This window comes from Malus sylvestris, chromosome 14 (genome assembly GCF_916048215.2).
Source record: "Malus sylvestris chromosome 14, drMalSylv7.2, whole genome shotgun sequence".
NCBI classification, from domain to species: Eukaryota; Viridiplantae; Streptophyta; class Magnoliopsida; order Rosales; family Rosaceae; genus Malus; species Malus sylvestris.
The window spans coordinates 6,249,812-6,270,660 of NC_062273.1; the positions used below are offsets into that span (position 1 = coordinate 6,249,812).

The 20,849-nt window shown below is 37.5% G+C and overlaps 1 protein-coding gene and 1 long non-coding RNA gene across 8 annotated transcripts; one reads left to right on the top strand and one right to left on the bottom strand.

The window, feature by feature from the left end:
• Positions 1 to 1,563: 1,563 nt before the first annotated feature.
• On the bottom strand, positions 1,564 to 8,625 carry LOC126600652 (uncharacterized). Of its 3 annotated transcripts, none has more exons than XR_007615496.1 (3): positions 8,303 to 8,625; positions 6,430 to 7,804; positions 1,564 to 3,019 (listed from the first exon to the last, which is right to left on the bottom strand). It is a non-coding gene; the product is annotated as an uncharacterized LOC126600652 (long non-coding RNA). The 3 variants fall into 3 exon arrangements; XR_007615498.1 differs by having other exon boundaries at positions 3,002 to 3,019; positions 6,803 to 7,804; XR_007615497.1 differs by lacking the exon at positions 1,564 to 3,019 and adding an exon at positions 5,662 to 6,429 and having other exon boundaries at positions 6,803 to 7,804.
• A 2,269-nt stretch (positions 8,626 to 10,894) lies between these two features.
• Positions 10,895 to 13,670, top strand: LOC126600650 (myb family transcription factor PHL5-like). 5 transcript variants are annotated; one of them, XM_050267252.1, is made up of 8 exons: positions 10,895 to 10,982; positions 11,276 to 11,972; positions 12,084 to 12,303; positions 12,384 to 12,460; positions 12,551 to 12,590; positions 12,745 to 12,799; positions 12,954 to 13,023; positions 13,163 to 13,670. In XM_050267252.1, exons 2-8 carry the CDS (start codon positions 11,364 to 11,366, stop codon positions 13,376 to 13,378), a joined length of 1,287 nt encoding a protein of 428 aa, XP_050123209.1. In that variant the 5' UTR covers positions 10,895 to 10,982; positions 11,276 to 11,363; the 3' UTR covers positions 13,379 to 13,670. The 5 variants fall into 5 exon arrangements, with proteins under 5 accessions (XP_050123209.1, XP_050123211.1, XP_050123208.1 ...); XM_050267251.1 differs by lacking the exon at positions 10,895 to 10,982 and adding an exon at positions 11,010 to 11,201; XM_050267250.1 differs by lacking the exon at positions 10,895 to 10,982 and having other exon boundaries at positions 11,010 to 11,972.
• Positions 13,671 to 20,849: the final 7,179 nt, after the last annotated feature.

A 20,849-nucleotide genomic window follows, 5' to 3' on the forward strand; every position in this document is an offset into this window, starting at 1 on the left:
GCTTAGCCACAGAGGCAGAACTGCAAAAAAATTTAAAGTAGCTGCCTTTGCCTTTGCAGATTCATTTCTTCCAATCTGGCCTCCCTTCGAGCCCCTCCAGCCGCAAGACATGTAGCACCCTGCCAACGCCGACCAAATAAACTTTCAGTCCTTTTTTTTTTTGGGTTAAAAGTGGAAGATACATTACCAACCACATAAATTTACAACATTTGAGGTCCAATGACAAAAAAAAAACCAAAAGAAAATATGGACCCCAAAACAAAGCCCAAACCAAAAGTTTGAGCCCATAAACAAAAAACCCTAACTTTCTTGCAACAGCCACCGATGCGTCGCCACAGATCATCATAGACGCCCAAATCCAGCCAAGCGATTCTACAAAAATGATGGACATACGACTCCAACAACCTTCCCAAAGCACCATATATGATAGATCTGTAGCGAAACACAATAAGCTAATGAGAGAACTCATCAACAACAACGTATCCGAAGACAACAAAGCCTTCGAAGACAAATCCGTGGGAGGTAGTGGTGTAAACACCCGAGCCGGAGCAACCAAAGCTCTACGCACATCCCGAGAAAATCGCGACAACACATCCTGAGAAAATAATGACAAAGTGGCTACAAATCCAAAATCAAATGGGTTTGCAGAGGGCCAAGGAAATGTAGGATTGAAATGATGGTGAAAAGAAATTGAAATTGATGGCATAGGATTTAGAAGATTAAAGCACAAATTGGTGACGATCAGCAGACATATTGCAGGGAGAACTAAATGCGAGAGCCACCTACCCAGGCCATGGCAAGGGCTGGCGGCGGAGGAGATGAAAGTTTGAAGAAGGCTTAGCACACAAGTTGAAAAGGCTCTCACGGGGTGGAGAGAAAAGCTCTCACAGAAGGAGAGAACAAAGGGGTGTGATATCCACACACTCTTTTTTATTTCTCCCACATCTTTTTGGTTTTCAACCGTTGGATCGGATAAATTAAAGAAGATTAACGAACAAAAATTAACAAAGAGTGTGAAAGAAGTAAAAAAGGGTGTGTAGATAGCACACCCCAAGAACAAAATACTAAGCGAAGAAGATTTCAGTCCCTTTTTTTATAGCTTTCCTTTCCCACTTCCTTTTAAAAATTTTGACTTATACGCACATTTTTTTATTATAATTAAATTATTTTTCCTTTATTAATTATTGTTACAATTTAATTAAAAAAAATGTAACCAGAACCAAAAAATAAAAAAAACAATAAAAAATAAAACTTTGGCCGACGAAAGGCTTCGTAGCATAACATTAGGTGAACTGCCAATTTAGTCTCTGAATTATTATCTTAGTGAAAATTAGGTTCCTAAACTACTTTTTTTTAGAAAAATCAGTTATTGAGTTATAAAATTATGTCAATTACATCCCTAATATTATATTTAAAACTACTATATTCAATTTTTCATCAATTTAAGTCACGTTAATTGCATATGATACACCTTGAAGGGTAGATGGTAGTTTTCCATAAAAAAAAAGCATATGGAGTTAACTTTGGAGGGTAAATTTGTAGTTTTTCATAAGAAATAGTATAAATTAACGTTGGAGGATAAATTACACGTTAGATTCATAGCCTATATGAAATGTTAAACGTTTATAGGCGAGAAAATAATGGTATTACACTTTAAAGTATGTCAAGTGACTTAAGTTGACGAAAAATTGAATAAAATAGCTTTGAATATAATAGTAAGGATGAAATTGGCAATTTTTAATGAATTTAGGGGTTTATTTTATCAAAAAAATAATTCAGAGACTTAATTTTTACTAAGGTAATAGTTTAAGAACTAAATCAGCACTTCACCCTAATATTAAATGCAACCAAATATTTCATTGCGTAAACATTTATACGACAAACGTTTGAAAATTAAATAATGTTAAAATTTCTTCAATTTTGTTACATGAATGTTTACTAGACGAAACGTTTCATCGCGCGATGCCTTTAGCAGTACTGTTCTCTTGTCCCAACGAGTACACCACGGCAATAGTCTTTTGTACCCTTGTCTTTCCAGCAACGAAGGGCTTTGTTCCAATACAGTTAGGGGTGGTTTGGGAGTGAGGTGCTTAAAAAAAAAAGCACCCATGAAAAAAAGCTGTGAGGGTTTTAGGTGTTTGGTAAACTGAAAAAAAAAATAAGCTTATTTTGGAAGCTGCTGTGAGAATAAACTGAAATCAAAGGAAAAAGCTGAAGCTGCTATTTGCAGCTTTGGAAAACTGACTTTTTTTTCAAAGCACATGGAGCTACAATACTCCTTTAATGAAAAGACCCACTATCAGACTGTTTTTCTTTCCAAAAGCACTTTTACAAAAAAGTTTACCAAACACTCAACTGATTTATTTCACAGCCGCTTATTCTCACAGCACAGCCGCTTATTCTCACAGCAGTTTTTTTTCAAAACTCAGCAATACCAAACCAGCCCTTAGTTTCGTTGCACAAGATCTTCTTTCGCGACCATGCCTTCGTCGCGTTATTATTTATACAACGAACTTTCTCTTTGTGCGATCAAATGTTCTTCATCACGACTGTTAAATTTAGTAGTGGGAATATGCAAGGTTATTGACCAGTGAAGCCATGAGGAGGTTGTCCCTTCAGATCTTGAAGAGTCACTTTGCCCTTTGTTAATGCATATCCAACTGTGTTAGAAAGGAATTAACTGTTTTTCTTTTTCAATTCGTTGAAACACCATTATCTCGCATTGCCACACCTAGTCATCTAATCTAACCTATAAAATCTTTTGATGGCATGCAATCAGGGACGGAACTAAAGAATTTCTAATAAGGGCAACTTTTGAGCTATAAAATAAGTAAAATATTTGTTAATGGTAAGTGTTTTTTTATTTGGTGACAACATATTATATTATGGCGTGTATTTATTCGTTATATCAACTATTGTAACCAGTTTTAACCGAATTTTTATGTTAATCATATTGACAATTTATTTGATTGAATAGTGTGGATGCAAATTTCCCCATTCTTCTTGGACAAAATTGCACCTACAAAACAATCAACATATTTGGTCAAGGCCAAGAACCTCACGCACCCATGATGAAATGGGGGGGGGCTTTGGCCGAAGAACCTCCGATGCCAAAGTTAGAATTTAGAGAGAAAAAGTATTTAGAGGATTTTTGAGAGTTTTGCAAGAGTATCAACTTAGCTTTTTAGAAGAAATATGATCATATATATATAAGGAATGGGGTGTGGTTGGCCTTTAAGTGTGTTTTGGAGTGTTATTTGGTGATTCAATTAGCAATTAATATATTAATTAGGTATAAATATATTAATTGGCTAATTATCATAATAAAAGAAATGTTTTGAGAGGTTTTTGGAGGTTATGGAATGAGGATGGATGAGGCAAATTTGAACTTGTTACCTATTTTGGGTACTCCTGATTTAGTTGATGGATGATTCTCCACTGCTCGCATGTAGGAGACTCGATATGCCTCAAGGGTAAATTTGTCATCTTCACCCAAAAATCCAAGTGTCGGTTTGTGATTATTTTTGGCTCCACAAATGCCCCCACACCTGCTGGGCTGCTCGTAAGAAAGTGCAGCAGGTGTAGAGATTTTTTGCTATAGGAAACTTAAGATTGCTTCCTGTTTTAATGTAGATTCCCTCTTTAATATGAAATTAGATCATTTTAGGAAAATGAAATAAATTTCTCTCAAAACCTATTTAAGTCCATCTTAAGTGGGTTATTAAATCAACTTTGAAGAGTGATTTATTCTAACCTACATGAGAGAGAGAGCTTAGAGGATATTTGTTCCCCCTCCTCTAGCAATCTTCTACATCTTGCCTGTGCAAAGGACTGTCTTTCGTAGCTTTCTTCGTCTTCTCTGTGCCGCACCAATGTAATAAAAACTTAATTTCTTCTTGTCTTCTTCTTAGGTGGTGCTGCCACGGGGCAGTCGTCGGGGTGGTGCGGCAGGTCGGCTGGCAGGGACCATGAGTCGGCTTAGTATGGGCCAAGGAGGTGATGTGCCAGGGGACATTGCTTGAGCAGCTCGGCTTGATTGTAGCCAAGGATTGGTTCGGCATAGGGCAAAGAAGTGGCATGTGATAGGCAATTGTTTGGGCTGCCACGTCTGGGTTGTCTGCTGAAAATGAGGAAACTGCTTGAGTTTGATTTTTCAACATTTGTTGCTTAATTGATCTTCAAGCATTCGATCTTTTGAACTATGTGGCCTTCGTACATTGGAGAGCTTACCCAGATGGGTGTTAGGGATTTAGTTTACCTTCTCGCACTGGAGAGCAATTAGTTTACCCTATCGTACTGGAGAGCAATTAGTTTACCCTATTGTACTGAAGAGCAATTAGTTTATCCTCTTGCACTGGAGAGCAAACCCATATGGGTGTCGGGGAATTGGTTTACTCTCTCGCACTAGAGAGCAATTAGTTTATCCTCTCGCACTGGAGCACTGGAGAGCAAACCCATATGGGTGCCGGGGAATTGGTTTACCCTCTCGCACTGGAGAACAATTAGTTTATCCTCTCGCATTGGAGAGCAAACCCTTTTGGGTGTCGGGGAATTGGTTTACCCTCTCGCACTGGAGAACAATTAATTTATCCTCTTACACTGGAGAGTAGACCCTTTTGAGGCTTAGTTGGCACGAGAAATTGCGCAATCGCTTGGTCATGAGCCTTTCTACTTTTTCTTGAATTTTCCTTTGTTGGGGTGGCGAGCTTTCGACTGCCCCCGATCGTGATGTGCTGGTCTAAGCTGTTCTTCCTATGTTTCGAGCGTGGAACTCACAGGCTGCTGGTTGAACTTGAGCTGGATTGAGTGACTGCTTCTTTCCGTCTGCTATGCTGCATGCTCCGATGTATTGTGGAGGATACTCCTTGCGGGCCTAGCCGTGAATGAATACTTCGCTTGGAAGGCTGCTCATGTTAATTATCGGAGTGCGTCCTCAACCGTGAGTATATGCTCGTCCATAGGCCTAGTCGATAGTGCACGCTCCTCCGAGCACTAAGACGAGAGTAAACGCTATCTTGAGGGCCCAATCGGGAGTGTACTCTGCCCAAACGCTCAGTTCGTGATGGTCGAGTAGCTTCTTGCCAGGATGCTGCTGGAGAGGTTCTTCATCTGCCCTTGTCCTACTTTGGGACACCTTGTTTGGGGCACGTTGCATCTTGGTGCGCTGCAAGAACTGGTTCACCAAGGTCGTTTGCTGTGCTAGGGCGCTTGTCAACTCTATGACTTGTCAAGACAAGTGTTGTTCACCATTTAGATTGGAAGAGCTTGGAAGGAATGTGCCTCCTTAAGCAGTGGAAAGGTGGTAGACTCTGGGCGCCAAATTTAAGTTGGGAAATGTCAAATCCACAGAGAAATGTGGTGAGAATACCCCCGGTTCGATCGTAAGCCCAAAAATTTGAAACCGGGATGGTTGAACTAATCTTGGACCGATTTGGGCTACGATAGTGGGCTACTCGTTGGAAGCAGGCAGGGCCACGAGAGTGGGTTGCTCGGCTGGAGTAGGCTGGGCCACGAGAGCAGGCTGGGCCATGGGAGTGTGGTGCTCGTCGAGAGCAAGCTAGTCCACGAGAATGTGCTGCTCGGTGGAAGCAGGTTGGGCCACGAGAGTGGGCTGCTCATTGGGAGCAAGCTAGGCCATGAGAGTGGGCTACTCGGTGGGAGCAGGCTGGGCCACGAAAATGGGCTGCTCGTCGGGAGCAGGCTAGGCCACGAGAGTGGGCTGCTCGGTGGGAGCAGGCTGGGCCATGAGAGCAGGCTGGGCCACATGAGTGGGCTGTTCGGAGCAGGCTAGGCCACGAGAGTAGGCTGCTCGTCGAGAGCAGGCTAGGCCACGAGAGTGGATTGCTCGGTGGGAGTAGGCCAGGCTACGAGAGTGGGTTGCTCGTCGGGAGCAGGCTGGGCTGCGAAAGCAGGCAAGGCTGTGGAAGCAGGCTGCTCGGCGTGTGATGCTTGCGTATGCGAGGCTTGAGCTGGACTTGGCAACGCATAGGGCTCGCGTTAGGCATGAAGTGACATGGCTCGCGCCGTGGTGGTAGAGTCATGCACCTCGCCGTGGGTGATTGCCATTGTGGCCACCGCGGTGGTTACCATGGTTGAGCCTTGTGGTGGTGATGCCACTCCCCCTAAGATCGCATTTAGTCTTGTGGATCGTCGCTGTCCTATTTCTTGAATATTGGAATTTTCACTTGTGGAATTTTCTAAATTTCTAGCCATTGTATTTCTCTTTTACGTTTTATCAAAGAATCTTTGCAAATAAAAATTTCTAATAATAAGAACGTACAAAAAATACAAATGGACTAGTAAATAGAGAAAATAGAGAAAAAACTTTTTTGTGCGAGAGTCTTCTACGAGTGTGAATCTCAACTCTCAATGAAAGCACCATTTTGTGGATGCAAATTTCCGCCTTCTTCTTCTTGGACAAAATTGCACCTACAAAACAATCAACACCTTTGGTCAAGGCCAAGAACATCACGCGCCCACGATGAATGTAAGGGGCTTTGGCCGAAGAACCTCCGATGCCAAAGTTAGAATTTAGAGAGAAAAAATGTTTAGAGGATTTTTGAGAGTTTTGCAAGAGTATCAACTTATCTTTTTAGAAGAAATATGGTCATATATATAGGGAATGGGGTGTGGCCGGCCTTTAAGTGTGTTTTGGGGTGTTGTTTGGTGATTCAATTAGCAATTAATATATTAATTAGGTATAAATATATTTATTGGCTAATTATCATAATAAAAGAAATGTTTTGAGAGGTTTTTGGAGGTTATGGAATGAGGATGGATGAGACAAATTTGAACTTGTTACTTATTTTGGGTACTCCTAATTTGATTGTTGGATGATTCTCCACTGCTCGCGTGTAGGAGACCCAGTATGCCTCGAGGGTAAATTTGTCATCTTCACCAAAAAATCCACGTGTCGCTTTGTGATCATTTTTGGCTCCACAAATAGCACTAAATTAAAGTTTGCTCAAAACAAAATTTGTCAAACTCACACCAAACTATATATATCTAGATGCATTTTGATTTACCTGTTATGTAAAGGAAAGAAATATTAACGCAGGTGAGTCTGTGTGTTTGATGTCTTTTTAATAAATATATGAACTTTTCAAATCAAGGAAAATTGGGCGGGGACATGATCACACAAAGTCATCTAACCTAGCTCCTGATCTACGGCTACCACTGACTCATAAGCTAAATAAAATGTCTAAACGGCAGAAGGGCAGGGTTGTATCTCAAGCCTCGACTGTTATTCAAGTTCCAAGTATGTTCCCATGAAATTCTACTAGCTTGGCTAGGGACACTTTTTACATACACCACTCAAACACTAAGGCTTACCTTTTTGTTTCTGAATTTTAGTTTATACAAGCAGCTAAACCCGCGTGATGCCGTGGGTTACAAAACTATGTTAAACGTGTAGAAAATTTTGAAAAAGTATGTGCTAAAGAATAGTGTTTATATACATATATTACGTGAGAAAATTGAGAATGCTGATATGCCATAGCTAGGAAGTGCTATTTACAAAATGTATAGAGATTACCTGTAACCCTCTGTAACCATATAGAGGTATTGAACGATTGATAACCATGAAAACTCATATGTATTCTATAAACAACATAAATCTACCAAGTTAATGAAATCCATAAAAAAAATCTATCAAATGAAAAATTCACTTGGTATTTACTGTAAAGCCAAACCACTAACGAATTGGAACTTACTTTGTAAAAAAAAAAAAAACCTTTCTTCAGGTTGAACCAGCTACAACTCTTGGCGTTGGCAAAAGCTCTGGTTTCCTAAACGCCACATACATCTGCATTAGAAAACATTGGAGTAGCGTAATACTTAATTCGGTATAAAAGTGAAAATTTTAAGTCTTTTCTGTATAATTCAAGTGGTAGACATGGAAAAATTACAATTTGAGGGCAAAAAAAATAAAAATCTCGTAGGATTGCTATAGATACTAACAATTGTAGTAAACCAATTTACTAATATTACGATTTATCTTATGATATTTTTCTTGTTTTGTTAGATATGAAATTTAATTAGTAATATAATTTCGTTTTTATTAAAGTAGATGTAAACTCCTGTAAAACCACCCTTCTCTTAAACCCCTGAAGACTAACTCTTACATCATTTATAGTGCAAAATTTGATGAATCAATAAAGATTGTCAAAATTTTAGAATTTTAACATCAATTACAACATTAAGACCCAAAATTTGATCCAAAACAAAGTTGAAGAATCTGTTAACCCAAAATTTGACATAAATCACAATATATAGACCCAAGAGGCGTAGAATCAAAATATACCTAAGATTTTGGGATCGGGTAACTGTGAGGGCCTCAAAAATACAGGGAAGCTAGCGGATTCGCCGGAAAACCTCACCGGAATCTAGGTTACGGATTTAGCTTCAATCTTCTTCAAACCTTCACCAAATCGTACATGAAAGCCATGAAATCTTGACCTAGAAAGTAAGAATGGGCTCAGATTTGAGTTCGTGAGGTCGAAAGGATGAGAATGGTGATTGTTTTGGGTGTACCTGGGTTCGTGGGTGGGGTTGGGGGTTATCGGGATGTTGAGAGAGCGAGAGAAAAGAAAGAATGATGGATCAGCAGACAGAAGAAGATTCAACAATATGGACGGACTGATTTCCTATCACACTGCCCAAAAATATGAACGGTCCAGATTCAATCAGATTTAGATTAGACTAATATTGAAATTACACAATTAAAGCAGGGGCATTTTCGAAAGTACACTATTCTTATGAACAGTGTTTCAGTGTATTTTCGGCTTTAGTATAGATTAAATTTAGGGAGATGTTTGTCATTAAAAAAAAGTCATCTTACACTTCAAAATTTTCTATTAGAAATAAAAATTCATTTATAAGAAGTGCAAAATGACTTTTTTGGAGTGTCAACAACACTTTTCTTTATTTTTTATGTAAGTGATAGAGGGAAAATGAGGGATGAAAGGGAGTAGAATTAGTGGACAAAGAATGATGTGAGAGATGTAGAAGATAAGAAAAATCACACAAAATGAACACGAAAAAGTATTTAAGTTGTTTTCATGTTAGGGGTGTGCTATCCACACATCCTATTTTACTTCTCACACACCTCTTGATAATTTATGTCCGTGATCTTCTTCAATTCATCCGATCCGACGGCCAAAAATTAAAAAGGTGTATGAGAAGTAAAATGGGATGTGTGGATATCACACCCCCTTCATGTTATTAGCCTCACAATGAGTTAGCAATAATGTGGTTCAAATTTGCCTTTGGCGAGAATGGAACCTAAGACCTCTCATTTACCAGTGAAAAAGAATACCACTAGACTGTAATATTAAGTGGCGATACAATTATATTATGAAAAATATGGTAATAATAGTATTTTTGAAAAGATTTTGTTTTCATTTTTCCTCGTTATTTCTTCCCTCTCTCCATCACCCTTCTTGATCATTGCTTTTCTCCATCTACTTTTTCTCACGAGAACAAAAAGTGAAAACTAACAAATTAAAAATAAAATGATTATCAAATGGTCCTAAATTAAAATCGAAATCGGATGGAAGGAAACAACTATCCCAACGTTGGCAAATTTTATAGATAGATAGATCCTGCACCTTGAGAAAGTGCTTCTGCTTTCCATAACTTGAATTCTCTTCTGATTAAGACATAGAACAAGGTTCTAGGTTCTCAACACTCAAGTGGATTTGGTCTATTTCTAGCTAGTTTGCCAAACAAGTGGAGTTCGATCGTCCCTGTGCTATCCATATAGGTTCACACTCACTCGAATTAAGTTAAGTGCTATGTCTCTTTAAGTAACAATTAGGAAAAATTATATGGTGCTCTGGACTAGGGAATATTTCGAGAATTTATCGTTGAATTTTAGTTTTATTTTTATTTTCAACGATAATCTTACAGTTAAAAGATTTGGAGTATCGAATACTCCCGAGCACTATAAAAAAATCTCAAGAACTTGATTGTCTCAGTGAGGAATCCTGCTTTCCGACCCGACTTGTAAAAATATCAATAATAATCACTAAGACACATTTGATTCTCCCTATGTGCATGTATAGGAATAAAAAATGGTCATCTTCATCTGGATGGTTAAGGAGGCCAGTCGGAGATTCTAAATATATATAGATCGATAGAAAAAGTTTATCCCCTTGTCAAAATGCATGTTTACTACGATGAAACTATCTTGCTAGCATCTGTTGAAAAATTTGATTGCAACTGAGAAATTCTATTTTCAATTAAATTTTTTATATACAAGCATATTGAGGAGCGGGAAATCGAATCTGAAGGCCACGTGTCATGATTAAATCTTAAATGTTATAGATGAGAGGTTAATATGAGAGAGATATACATAATTGTTAATAATTTTTCTTTTTTTTTCATAAAATGTATTTAAAGTTTTCTACCACTGCATCTCAGGTTCATATTCTCCTTTTAGACTAGTGTAAAATATCATTTGGAATGAAAAAAAATACATTTTATTAATGCAGGAGGTTATGAACATGTTTTGGGAATCTTTATTGTTACAAAAGTCTATTGTGCTTCTAGTTTTTGAGTAATGTACCCTTTAGATGAACTTTGTTGTAATTCAGGGATCCTAATTTTAGATATCCACATTACATGATGCAATTTCTCTTGGGATCTTTTTGTTTTTCTATCTTTTTTCTTGATCAGAACATTGGATTAGTACTACCATTCTTTTGAGATAAAATATGGGCACATTTTATTTAATTTCATCTTTCTGGGGTGGCCAAAAAGTGATTTTCATCCGTATCCATGACAGGAACAATAACCATTGATCTGGTTTGTGAATTTATGCCAGTATCTCTTGTATAATTATATGTACACAGATGCCGTCATTAAATTATTCTCCAATTCCAAATCTTGACGACAAAATAGTAACATGTTGGGAATCATTAGCTTTGTCTTCTGAAACCCTTAATCCATTTGTTTTTGAAGATTTCTGTTTTATTCTTTAGGTGATGAGACACGTCAAGCACGATAATTCTAAGCTCTCCTTAATTAGGACATAGTTTGTCGACACATTTGTTTGTAATGGGATGACTTGCGTTTTTATCAATGTTTTTCTTCCTTGGTTATATCAGTAAGTGGTCGTACCTATCCTTTTTAGAACAATTAAAAGGACTCTAATATTACTGCATATTCAAATCTTACACTTGACGTCTCGTGGAATAAATGTTAGTCTTATATTCCATAAATCTGCATTTAACATTGCTGTTCTTTTTCTTTCTGAAAAATTGTATTTTGATAGGGTTTCGGATCTTGGGCAATGATATTGAGCAGAAGTCGGACTGCTAGTTCTTGTTCTTGTTAACGGTGTTTCGAATCGCACCTTGAAAATGAATGAGAAGAAGACAGATTGCCAAGAAATAAATCAACAAAGCCATGAATTAATCAGTGAGTGCAATTTTGAAGTTGGTAATCAGTCGTTTCAAATTTTTGGTCAGCAGCAACAACAGGCTTGGAACAACATGGGAATTTGGGTTCAGCAACCCACCATGGATCATGGAGTGTCACTGCTTCAAAATCTTGGGCCTCCGGATCCTAAATCTCCCAGCAGCATTACGAGCCGCTTCGAATCTCTGGCTTCTACTTTTTATGCAACTGAACGCTGTATGGGAGGGTTTCCACAGTATGACTCTCAAGTTGGTAATAATCCTCATTTCCCTTCAGGTCAATCTTATAATGAAAGCTACAGCTCCATGAATTCATCCGAGCAAACTGATCTGGATTTCGACATCAGAAACACTTTGCAGTCGATTGTGAAAACTCAACCCCGCAGCTATCAATACCATAAATCCTCAGAGAAGTTTAACCAAATCCCGGGAAGCGATTTGTCAGGCAGTAAGCTCTTTGCACATCAATCAAATAAGTTGCATGGAGATCATAAAACTACTACAATTAGAAGACCGTCCTTATCCCTTCCTTCTAAAGAAAATCAGGATCAAGTACTATGAATATTTCTTGAATCATCATCTTTTTTTATTGCTGTTTTTGTGCATTGATTTTTCATATACTCCACCTCAAGATATCCATATGTGCTAGTTTCTTGTTCACAGGGCTGTTATACTTCATTCAATACTTCCCCGGTAACTCAACCGAGCTTCTTTTCTCAACAAGGAAAGCAGTCGCCAAGATATTCCTCCGGAAATGTTTCCACTGCATATGGTAATTCCCCTTCAACTAGCCCTGTACTCTCCAGTAAAACACGAATTCGTTGGAATCAAGATCTTCACGAAAAGTTCGTTGAGTGTGTAAATCGTCTTGGGGGTGCTGAAAGTAAGTAACTTGGTATAATTTTGTGCAATTTACTACGATCGAATACTTGATATGTTTCTTTATCTGTTGATCCATTGTAGAAGCAACACCGAAGGCAATACTGAAGATGATGTGTTTGGATGGATTAACCATCTTTCATGTTAAAAGTCATCTGCAGGTTTAAAGGAATCCATTAAAAATTTCTTGTTTTTTTTCCTTTTCTAGAAGTATGATTTATTTTCCTCTCCCCTTTTTATTCTTCTTGTAGAAATATCGAATTGCGAAATATCTACCATACCCTGCCGAAGGTAAATATCAAATTGTTCAAATCATACATCCGTTCCTAGTGAATAAGACTTTTACTTCTTGTTACAAACTACAACTGCCTATAAAGTTTAATGATCAATTGGCGTGGCTTATTTTAACTATAGTTTTGACCCGAGTACTTTTCTTGTGTTACAGGAAAATCTGAGAAAAGGACTACTTTGAATCTTGAACCCCATCTCGATGTGAAAACGTAACATGTTATATTACTCTGATTGTTATTCTGGTTTTTCAGTCTACCATTGCGAAATGAACACGCTTTTGGTTTTAGTTTTGGCATTCGCCTTGATATTTTCCTTTTATATCCTCCAGCTTCTTACAAACCTATGATGTGAACTTTTTGGCAGTGGCTTGCAAATCAAAGAGGCGCTCCAACTGCAATTAGATGTTCAGCGGCGTCTTCACGAACAGTTGGAGGTATGCATTCATGAGATCCAATTCTGTGGTTTCTCAAGTTATATATAAATGATCTCCAAATATTTTTGGTAGCAGTAGAAAATCATTCTTAATACTCCAATCCTCATAACAAATTTCATTCAACTATTTCAAAATGCAGATTCAACGAAAGTTGCGGCTACGAATTGAAGAACAAGGAAAGCAGTTCAAGGAGATGTTTGATCTGCAACAACAAACAAGTAGTAGCTTGTTGAAGACTCAGAACGCGGACGTCACATGCCATGAAGCTGGCCCATCAAATAGTCTCGACGATACTGATCAGGTTTCAACTTCTGAAGGTTCTGGGAATACAAGTTTTCACTCCAAGATAAGTTAGCCCTGAAAAGAGAATTAGTCAGAATCAAGAACTTCAAATCAGACTAATGGTTGAGTAAGAAAGAAGGCAGAATGGGAAGATGATAAGAAGACTACAATCAATTGACTGGCACTCATACATTGATCATATTCCATTTAAGGGATATGATCCTATAGAATGACTATTGTCTTTTGTTTCATAAAGTTTGTGTGGCAGTATTGTAACAATGGCTTACTGTTTCCAGGAAGTTCTCATGCTTTCATGTAATCATACTTGAAATTTTGTAATAATATTTGTTTTTTTTTGTGCGAAATCGATTAGGACTATATTTGGACATAACGTTGAGCATTTTGGCGTGATTACTCAGTGTGATAATATTTTGAGAAATATACAAAAATGACTCATTTTCTTAATCTTGGGACAGAAATAGGATTTTTCGAATATGCACACGCCATGGACAACAATAGGACAGAACTAGGATTTTTCCTACACATTGAAATGACTTAATTACCCTTATATATAAATGTGTTAATCCCTCCCACATTTTTTGATTTCTTTCTCTACTCGCTCTCTCATCTTCTCGGTTCATTCTCTCTCTGGATCTGTTATCTCCTCAGAGCCAAAATCCAAAGACCCAACAGCAGGCAGGCAATAATCTCATCAAAGGTTGGTGCTTTTTTAATTTTTGAGCTATTTTATTTTCAGGCTAGATGTATTTACAGTTTGTTTGGGTTAATATTTGAACACTGGACCTAGATAAAGGAAAGCCCAAGGATGTCAACTAAAAGGGGACTTGCCTGAAATCCAGCACCAAGCCCAAAGGCAAAGTGAAGCCTTCACAGCTAAGATACAAGCCACGAGCTTACCATTGAAGTGACAAGTGATGAAGATTAAACTACTACCAGCCAAAGAACACTTTCTATTGGCATTTTAAGTGAAAGCTGATGACTCACTACCCTTCAGATGCTTTCGGGCAAGAGTTAAGTCATAACAGTCGGGCTAATTGGCCTATAAAAGGAAAAGAGGCCCCAGAGATAAAAACATCCAACCAATCAAACAAACAAACACACAAACGCTGCTCTCAAGCCAGATTTGCAACCATAAAGTTGTAATCAGTCCAGATCTTAGATTTTTTAGCAAAAGTTGTAATCAGCCCCGATCCCAGTCCTTTTTCAGGATAATTCCCTACGAAAACTATCTTTTGTCTAGTTTAAAAGCTATGTTATTTCCCTTAGTGGTGTAGTATCGATTCCCTTATGTAAAACTTGTTTACCATCTATCCCTTTTTAGCATATAAACCTTGTAAATTCAAAGAGAAGTGACTGCAAGAAAGTTCAACTTTGACAGACAAGATGAAATCTTGCCCGAAGCTCTTTGTTTGTTTGCTAAATTAGTAGATCTATTGCTTAATGCATTCTCTAGCATGTATTCAAGTTATTTCCATTTGTTTTCCTATTTTAAGAGTCTCATTTGCATCTGGATCCGATTAGTTTAATGGATATGTTTTCATTAAAGGCAATCTAGGACCAAACAAATGACTTAAGGGGATCTGGACTCCTTTCATTCGAATATACAAGACTATGAACTAAAAGTCCTTGTTCACAAGGCAAGAAAAGAACTTAATGTGGACGTAACTCATCCACAATAATCCCTTGATAACAAGAAGTCCAAGTAACTTGGGACGCAAGTAATTGACTTAAAACACACTTGTTCTACATCTGCTATATTGAGATAGCAGTGGCATGCCTAGCACTTAGTTAGTTTTGATTGCGAGCCTCAAGGCCTACACCTAAGGCCCCGCAAATGCACATTTCAGAACTAACTTTGTCCTCTTATTGTAGTGCATCAACAAGTAAAAGCCCGACTACACATTCAAAGTGCCAATCCCTTGGGGAGCTGTGTTAAAGTCCGAGTATCCTTGTCCAGAGAAATCTTTGCCACCAACACAGTCCACCTCTCTCTATCTTTCCTCTATGAACAAATGGTATTTCAGATTCCAAATTCTCACCCACTCACTCCACTCCACCAACTAATTGGTCCAATTTATTCAAATCATCCTATCAGGTAGAGGCAACCCTCTCCCCACACACCTCCTCCAATTTATTATGTTCATGCCGAAATGGGGAATTCCCTTTTTCATTTTCTTTTCTTTTTTTTTTTTGGAAAATTTTGAAGGCTAAAAATATGTTTTTGGGTCTCTTTATTTTTAGCCCTCATACTGAATTCAACATAGTTGTGTTTGAGACGAAAAAGGTGGACTTTTGGAGTTGAAGTGATTGATTTGGTGTTTCTTAAAGGAGACCCAAATCCTTCAATTTTCCAAAAAAACTGCATACACTGTATACACACAATATGCACATGATATGCTTACAGATTTGAGATTAAATTAATTTCACTTCAATTTTATATGTGGATTTTTAATCCTTCTATCTTCTCCCTCCTTTTGTTTCCTCTCTCGATCGAAATTTGCAAGTACTAAAATAAGGTTTGGATTTGGCTGCAATTAAAAAAAAAGTAATAAAGTTCAGTTGGCTTTTAGAGAAGAAAGAAATTTGAGGGAAAAAAGAGAAATCAGTGGAAAGAAGAAAAGAGAAGAATATGGATGAAATCGTTTCACGAACTCATTCTCTCTCTTTGTATTAAGCTCACTTATACACTGTATGTATACAATATGTACACGACATGCATATAATATGCACATGGTATGCTTACAAATCTGAGCTCAACCCAAAAACCTAGAGCTCACACTCTCTCTTGACTTCCTCGATTCCAAATCTGAAAAATGATGTAAAGTGATGCAATGAGATGAGAGTTTTTAGTACATATGTGGGTATTTAGTCATTTCGGTTTTATGCATGATGTGCATAACTACACATGGCCGGTTTGTCCTATTTTTGTCCTAAGATTAACAAAATGGGTGATTTTTTTCTATTTCCCTAAAAAATTTCAGAATTTTGTTATCCAATTTTTTGTAAACAAGTAAATATGGAACGCTAATTTATTAATCTTGCTACCACTACTTTCACCATCTTCATCAACATCCAAGTAATCCTAACCCCTAATTTATTTGGTTTTTTTTTAATTTAATTTATGCCATAAATACTCTGATTACTGTACATGTTATATGTTGATAAATACCTGTGGGTCTATCTGTTGAAAAAGAAAAAGAAAACAAAGGATTTCAAAATCCTAAATCGCAAAAGTCGCGGCTTTGCGTCCTAGCCACCGAGCCGCGAGTTGGGTCACCAAACCGATGTCAGCTTTGACCTTTAGTCAACACCGCCAACCCACCTCCTTCACTGGAAGTCAAGATGCTTCCCTAGGTTGCGAAGACCAGTCACAATGACGACTCGTCATTGTCCTGTGATGGTGATCGTCTCCGATAATCAAAGTCTGATAGGTTCTTAGAGAATCTCACTAGAGGCAAACCCGAAGATTTCTACACCCTCCTCGAGGTCTACACCTTGGATTCTGATAGGTTCTTAGAGAATCTCACTAGAGGCAAACACGAGGATTTCTACACTCTCCTTGAGGTCTACACCTTGGATCGTCGTGGTGAGGCTGGCATCCAAACCATGCCTCCACAACACCGTCTGGAACGGCGGGTTTGGTGATTCCGGTAGAAGACTACCAATGATTCACCCAGCTTCGGCTGGAGGCCACAAAAGTGAATGCTCTTCTTCGATAGAGACATACCGAACTAAGACCCTTCTGAATGACACGCTTTGGAGTGTACCGAACCTATTCACCCCGCTTTGGAGTGTACTGAACATACACAAATTGTATGGTATGTGTTTATAATCACTTGATTACTTTACAAAGATTTGGGGGGGGGGGGGGGGGGGGGAGGGTGGCGGGGGTGTTGGGCAAATTAGGATTTGATAGTATTTTAATAGACTTTAAAATCAGAATGTAATCAATTAGGAGTTTCAATGTGGATTTTAAAAGATTTTAAAGTTATAGGGTAGGCAAATTAGGATTTTCGAAGGAATACATTCAAATTCATGAGTAGTCAATTAAAAGTTTAAAAAGTCCATACAAATCTAGATGTAGTGGAAATGTCAAAGATTTGCTAGGATTTTTGTGAATGAAAGATTTTGATAAATTTGAGAGTGGGTAATATAAATACCAAATGCTATCAACAATCAAACCCTCCCCCCTCAGATTTATTTTCACACCAAACCATAGAAGATGAACAGTCCCACCATGAGTTCAGAGCATTTCCCAGTAGACTCCCGCGTTTTGCACGTTTTTGTATTTTTTTGAATTCATGCTCTTGGTTTGTTCATCTAGGAAGATGAGTAACAACAGGACCATGATTTTTTTGAATTGGGATTATAGTTGTGTGTTTGCTTTATAATTCGTGCTTTTTCTGAATTGGGATTTTCCCATTTGCACTTTTGATTTTCTGAGTTGGGCATTTTCCATGTGCACTTTTCTTTTCCCACGAATAATTAATGTCCATGTTTTTGAGTTGAAATGTTTTTTTTGGCCATAGTTAAAATGTTTTATCCCAGGATTTTGCTGCCCATATATGTTTCCTACTCAATTTCGATTGCCATTTGGTATTCCTTCACATATATTATTATTCATGATTGGATATGCTGTTCTTAAACTTGAAATCATCATTCTTGAATGGATATTATACTTATACTAAAACCCAACAGAAAGGCACTGTTCATTAACAGTGTTTTGACGTAATTACCCTTCATTTGCTAACAATTCTCGACTTTTTTTTGTATTGTATAGTAAAATCACGGATTTACCCTTCTGTACTCGTGTCCGCCATCCTAGAAAGGAAGGGGACGAGTGGCACTCTTTTTCTGCTTCTCTCGGGTGGATCTCTGGAATTCTCCATTAGTTTAAAGAACTTTGTGGATCTTTTGACTCAAGAGTTGAAGCTTTGGAAAATCAGGAACAAGCTCATATGGCTCTGCTGGAGGCTAAAGAAGATTGCATCCCAGTATCAAAAGGAAGCAGACAAGTGTAGTTCAGGGATGGAAACATGTGAAGAAGCAAGGGAGAAAGGAAGGGAAGAAAATATTGTCGTCGGTGCTTCCTACCTTTTCCAGTGAGTTTGTTGATTTTCTTGCTTGCTTATTCTTAATTTTTTTTTATTTCGTTTTGGATTTGTTAGTTTATCTTTGGTGCGTTTGTGTATGTGGTTCGATGTTTTAGATTGGATTTTTGTGGTTTTGAGTTTGTGGGTTTTTTTGGGTGCCTAAGAAAATGTTATCCAATGGTTTGATTGAACATTTTTCCTCAATATGTTGCAACTTTGCTGTCGTTGTGCCCATTTGTCAAACTTTGTTTTGTGTTTGTTATTTATTTTTCTCTGTGCAGCTTTTGTAAAATTGAAGTGGGAGTATGACGGATCTTGATCAAGCCCGTAGTTTATTGACGAAGAGAACAACGCCTTTTGTAATATTTGTAGTCATTTACGCATAGATTCATAAAGTGGTGTTATTTTTATGGAGGATGGTTGTTAATCTTTTGTGTTGTTAATTTCGCAGCGTGTGGGTTGCTCAGAGACCACCGGGTTATGCTTTTGTTGACTTCGATGATAGTAGAGATGCAGATGATGCAATCCGTGAATTAGATGGTATGTTTAGTACTTGGCTATTGATTTTTAATAGGGGGGGTTTCTTAGTTTATATCATTCGAATCCGCCATAAGGGAGAAGCATAGGTTCATCGGCAACGTTGTTTGTGAAGCAGCATAATTGAGTTGAACAATGAATGATGGTATCTATTTTGAGATGCATATTTTAAAATCTACCTTATAGAACCTGTGATTTTTCACGAATTATGCGTGTTCAACTAGGTCTAGGTTTCTTCTTTATATAATGTGGTCGTCACCTTCGTTGGAATTTCTGAACTTTTTGAGATGTGAGATATCTCAATCAAAATAATGCTCATCATATAACGTGTAATTTAGTAGAACAATATTGATACTGTTGCTTGAGTTGTGAGCATTCTGTTTTCCTCTTCTATAATTGTGACTTGCGGTCTTGCTTTTTATGATTCACTGTTTCTTTTTTGAATTTTTAATCTTCAACAGTGACAGATAATTATAAGCAAGAGAACATCACTACTGTAAATGCAAGAAAAACTAGGGCTTTCCGCTGTGTTCTTCAGGTTGTACATCCGGGTGGCTTTAATTTGTTTAAATTTGGGGCTTTTGTGATTTGGGACTTATAAATGGTTTGAAATTTATGTTTTTCTAATTTTAGTTCCCACTCAAAAGTTTGTACTGCCTCATCATTAGAACTGTTTCCTTCTACTCTTCTTCTCAAAACAAGGTCGCAGATCCACAGGCCATCAAGGTATGTCATTTAATTATATATTGTATATGTATGTATTGTATTATGCATGCGTGTGAATGCATTTTTCTCTGTTAATCTGTATTGGTTTTCTTCTAATTTAGTTAATGGAGTTTTGTTTTTATTTCACATAATTTGGTTCATGCTAAAGTTATTGAACGTACAATGGAACCAGTGATCTTTCAAAAAGATCGGTTCTTCTATATTTTTATCCTTTTGGTCTTTTTGAATGGACTTCCTATATTCTAAATGAAGCTAAATTGAATAGCTGTTTTTGTATACTGTAACTGCTTTGTTAAATTAGTTCTTTTTTGTTGAAAAATGTTATTTGGTTTTGCAGATCAAAGTTTTTCAGCAAGAAAATTATCTGTCAAATTAAATTTAGATATGAATGTTGGAATAAATCAAATATTTTCTAACATTGAACCCTAGAACACATCATAGTTTTAATTACATATATGAAGCTAACCTGCAGAAGACATGGTCGTGTTTCAAAGAGACTCTTCTACTCACTAAAGACCTGAATATTCTTATGGTGATAGTCCCAAAACGAAGAACTCCTTCTCTGTGAGCAGGGAATCCTTTTTTATAGAGTTAGTGTTCCCCAACTTCCATCTATCGTGGAAGATGGTTATTCCACTGTTGCCTCTAATTCCATCATGCATGTAGTGGACCTGATACGTGCTTAAACTGCAAGCACTATGGATGAAGCTCCTCAATTATAGGATATGGTTTTTCCACGTATTTAAAAAACCCTAACTGACTTATAATTTCAAATATGCTGACTCACTATTATCAATACTAGTTGAGTCCAATAAGGATTCCTACATTCTCCCACTTGGACTCAACTAGTCTTTGGATTTGAATCAACATATTCAATTATAAGTCACCTTGAGTGATCACAATGGGTCTTTTCACGCAATCCATATCTTATACACATCTACCAACAGTCATATTTAAAACGAACTCCAAAAAACAATGCAAGTAAAGTACTGCATGCACCCTGAAATCACGTTTTTAACAAGTTCTGATGTATAATGTCAATGGCATATACATATATATTCTATCCATATCATTTTATGCACTACAATTATCACACTCTTGCTTCGAACAACTGTACTTCAAATCCAGTCAAGCTTCCTGTACACAACAAACTTATACAATGTGTTC

What these genes read in the sequence shown, in the direction of transcription:
- LOC126600650 (XM_050267252.1), top strand. Translation starts at nt 11,364, where the DNA reads ATGAATGAGAAGAAGACAGATTGCCAAGAAATAAATCAACAAAGCCAT. An exon ending in CTAAAGAAAATCAGGATCAA is followed by an intron (nt 11,973 to 12,083) that starts GTACTATGAATA and finishes TCTTGTTCACAG; the next exon opens with GGCTGTTATACTTCATTCAA. An exon ending in TCGTCTTGGGGGTGCTGAAA is followed by an intron (nt 12,304 to 12,383) that starts GTAAGTAACTTG and finishes GATCCATTGTAG; the next exon opens with AAGCAACACCGAAGGCAATA.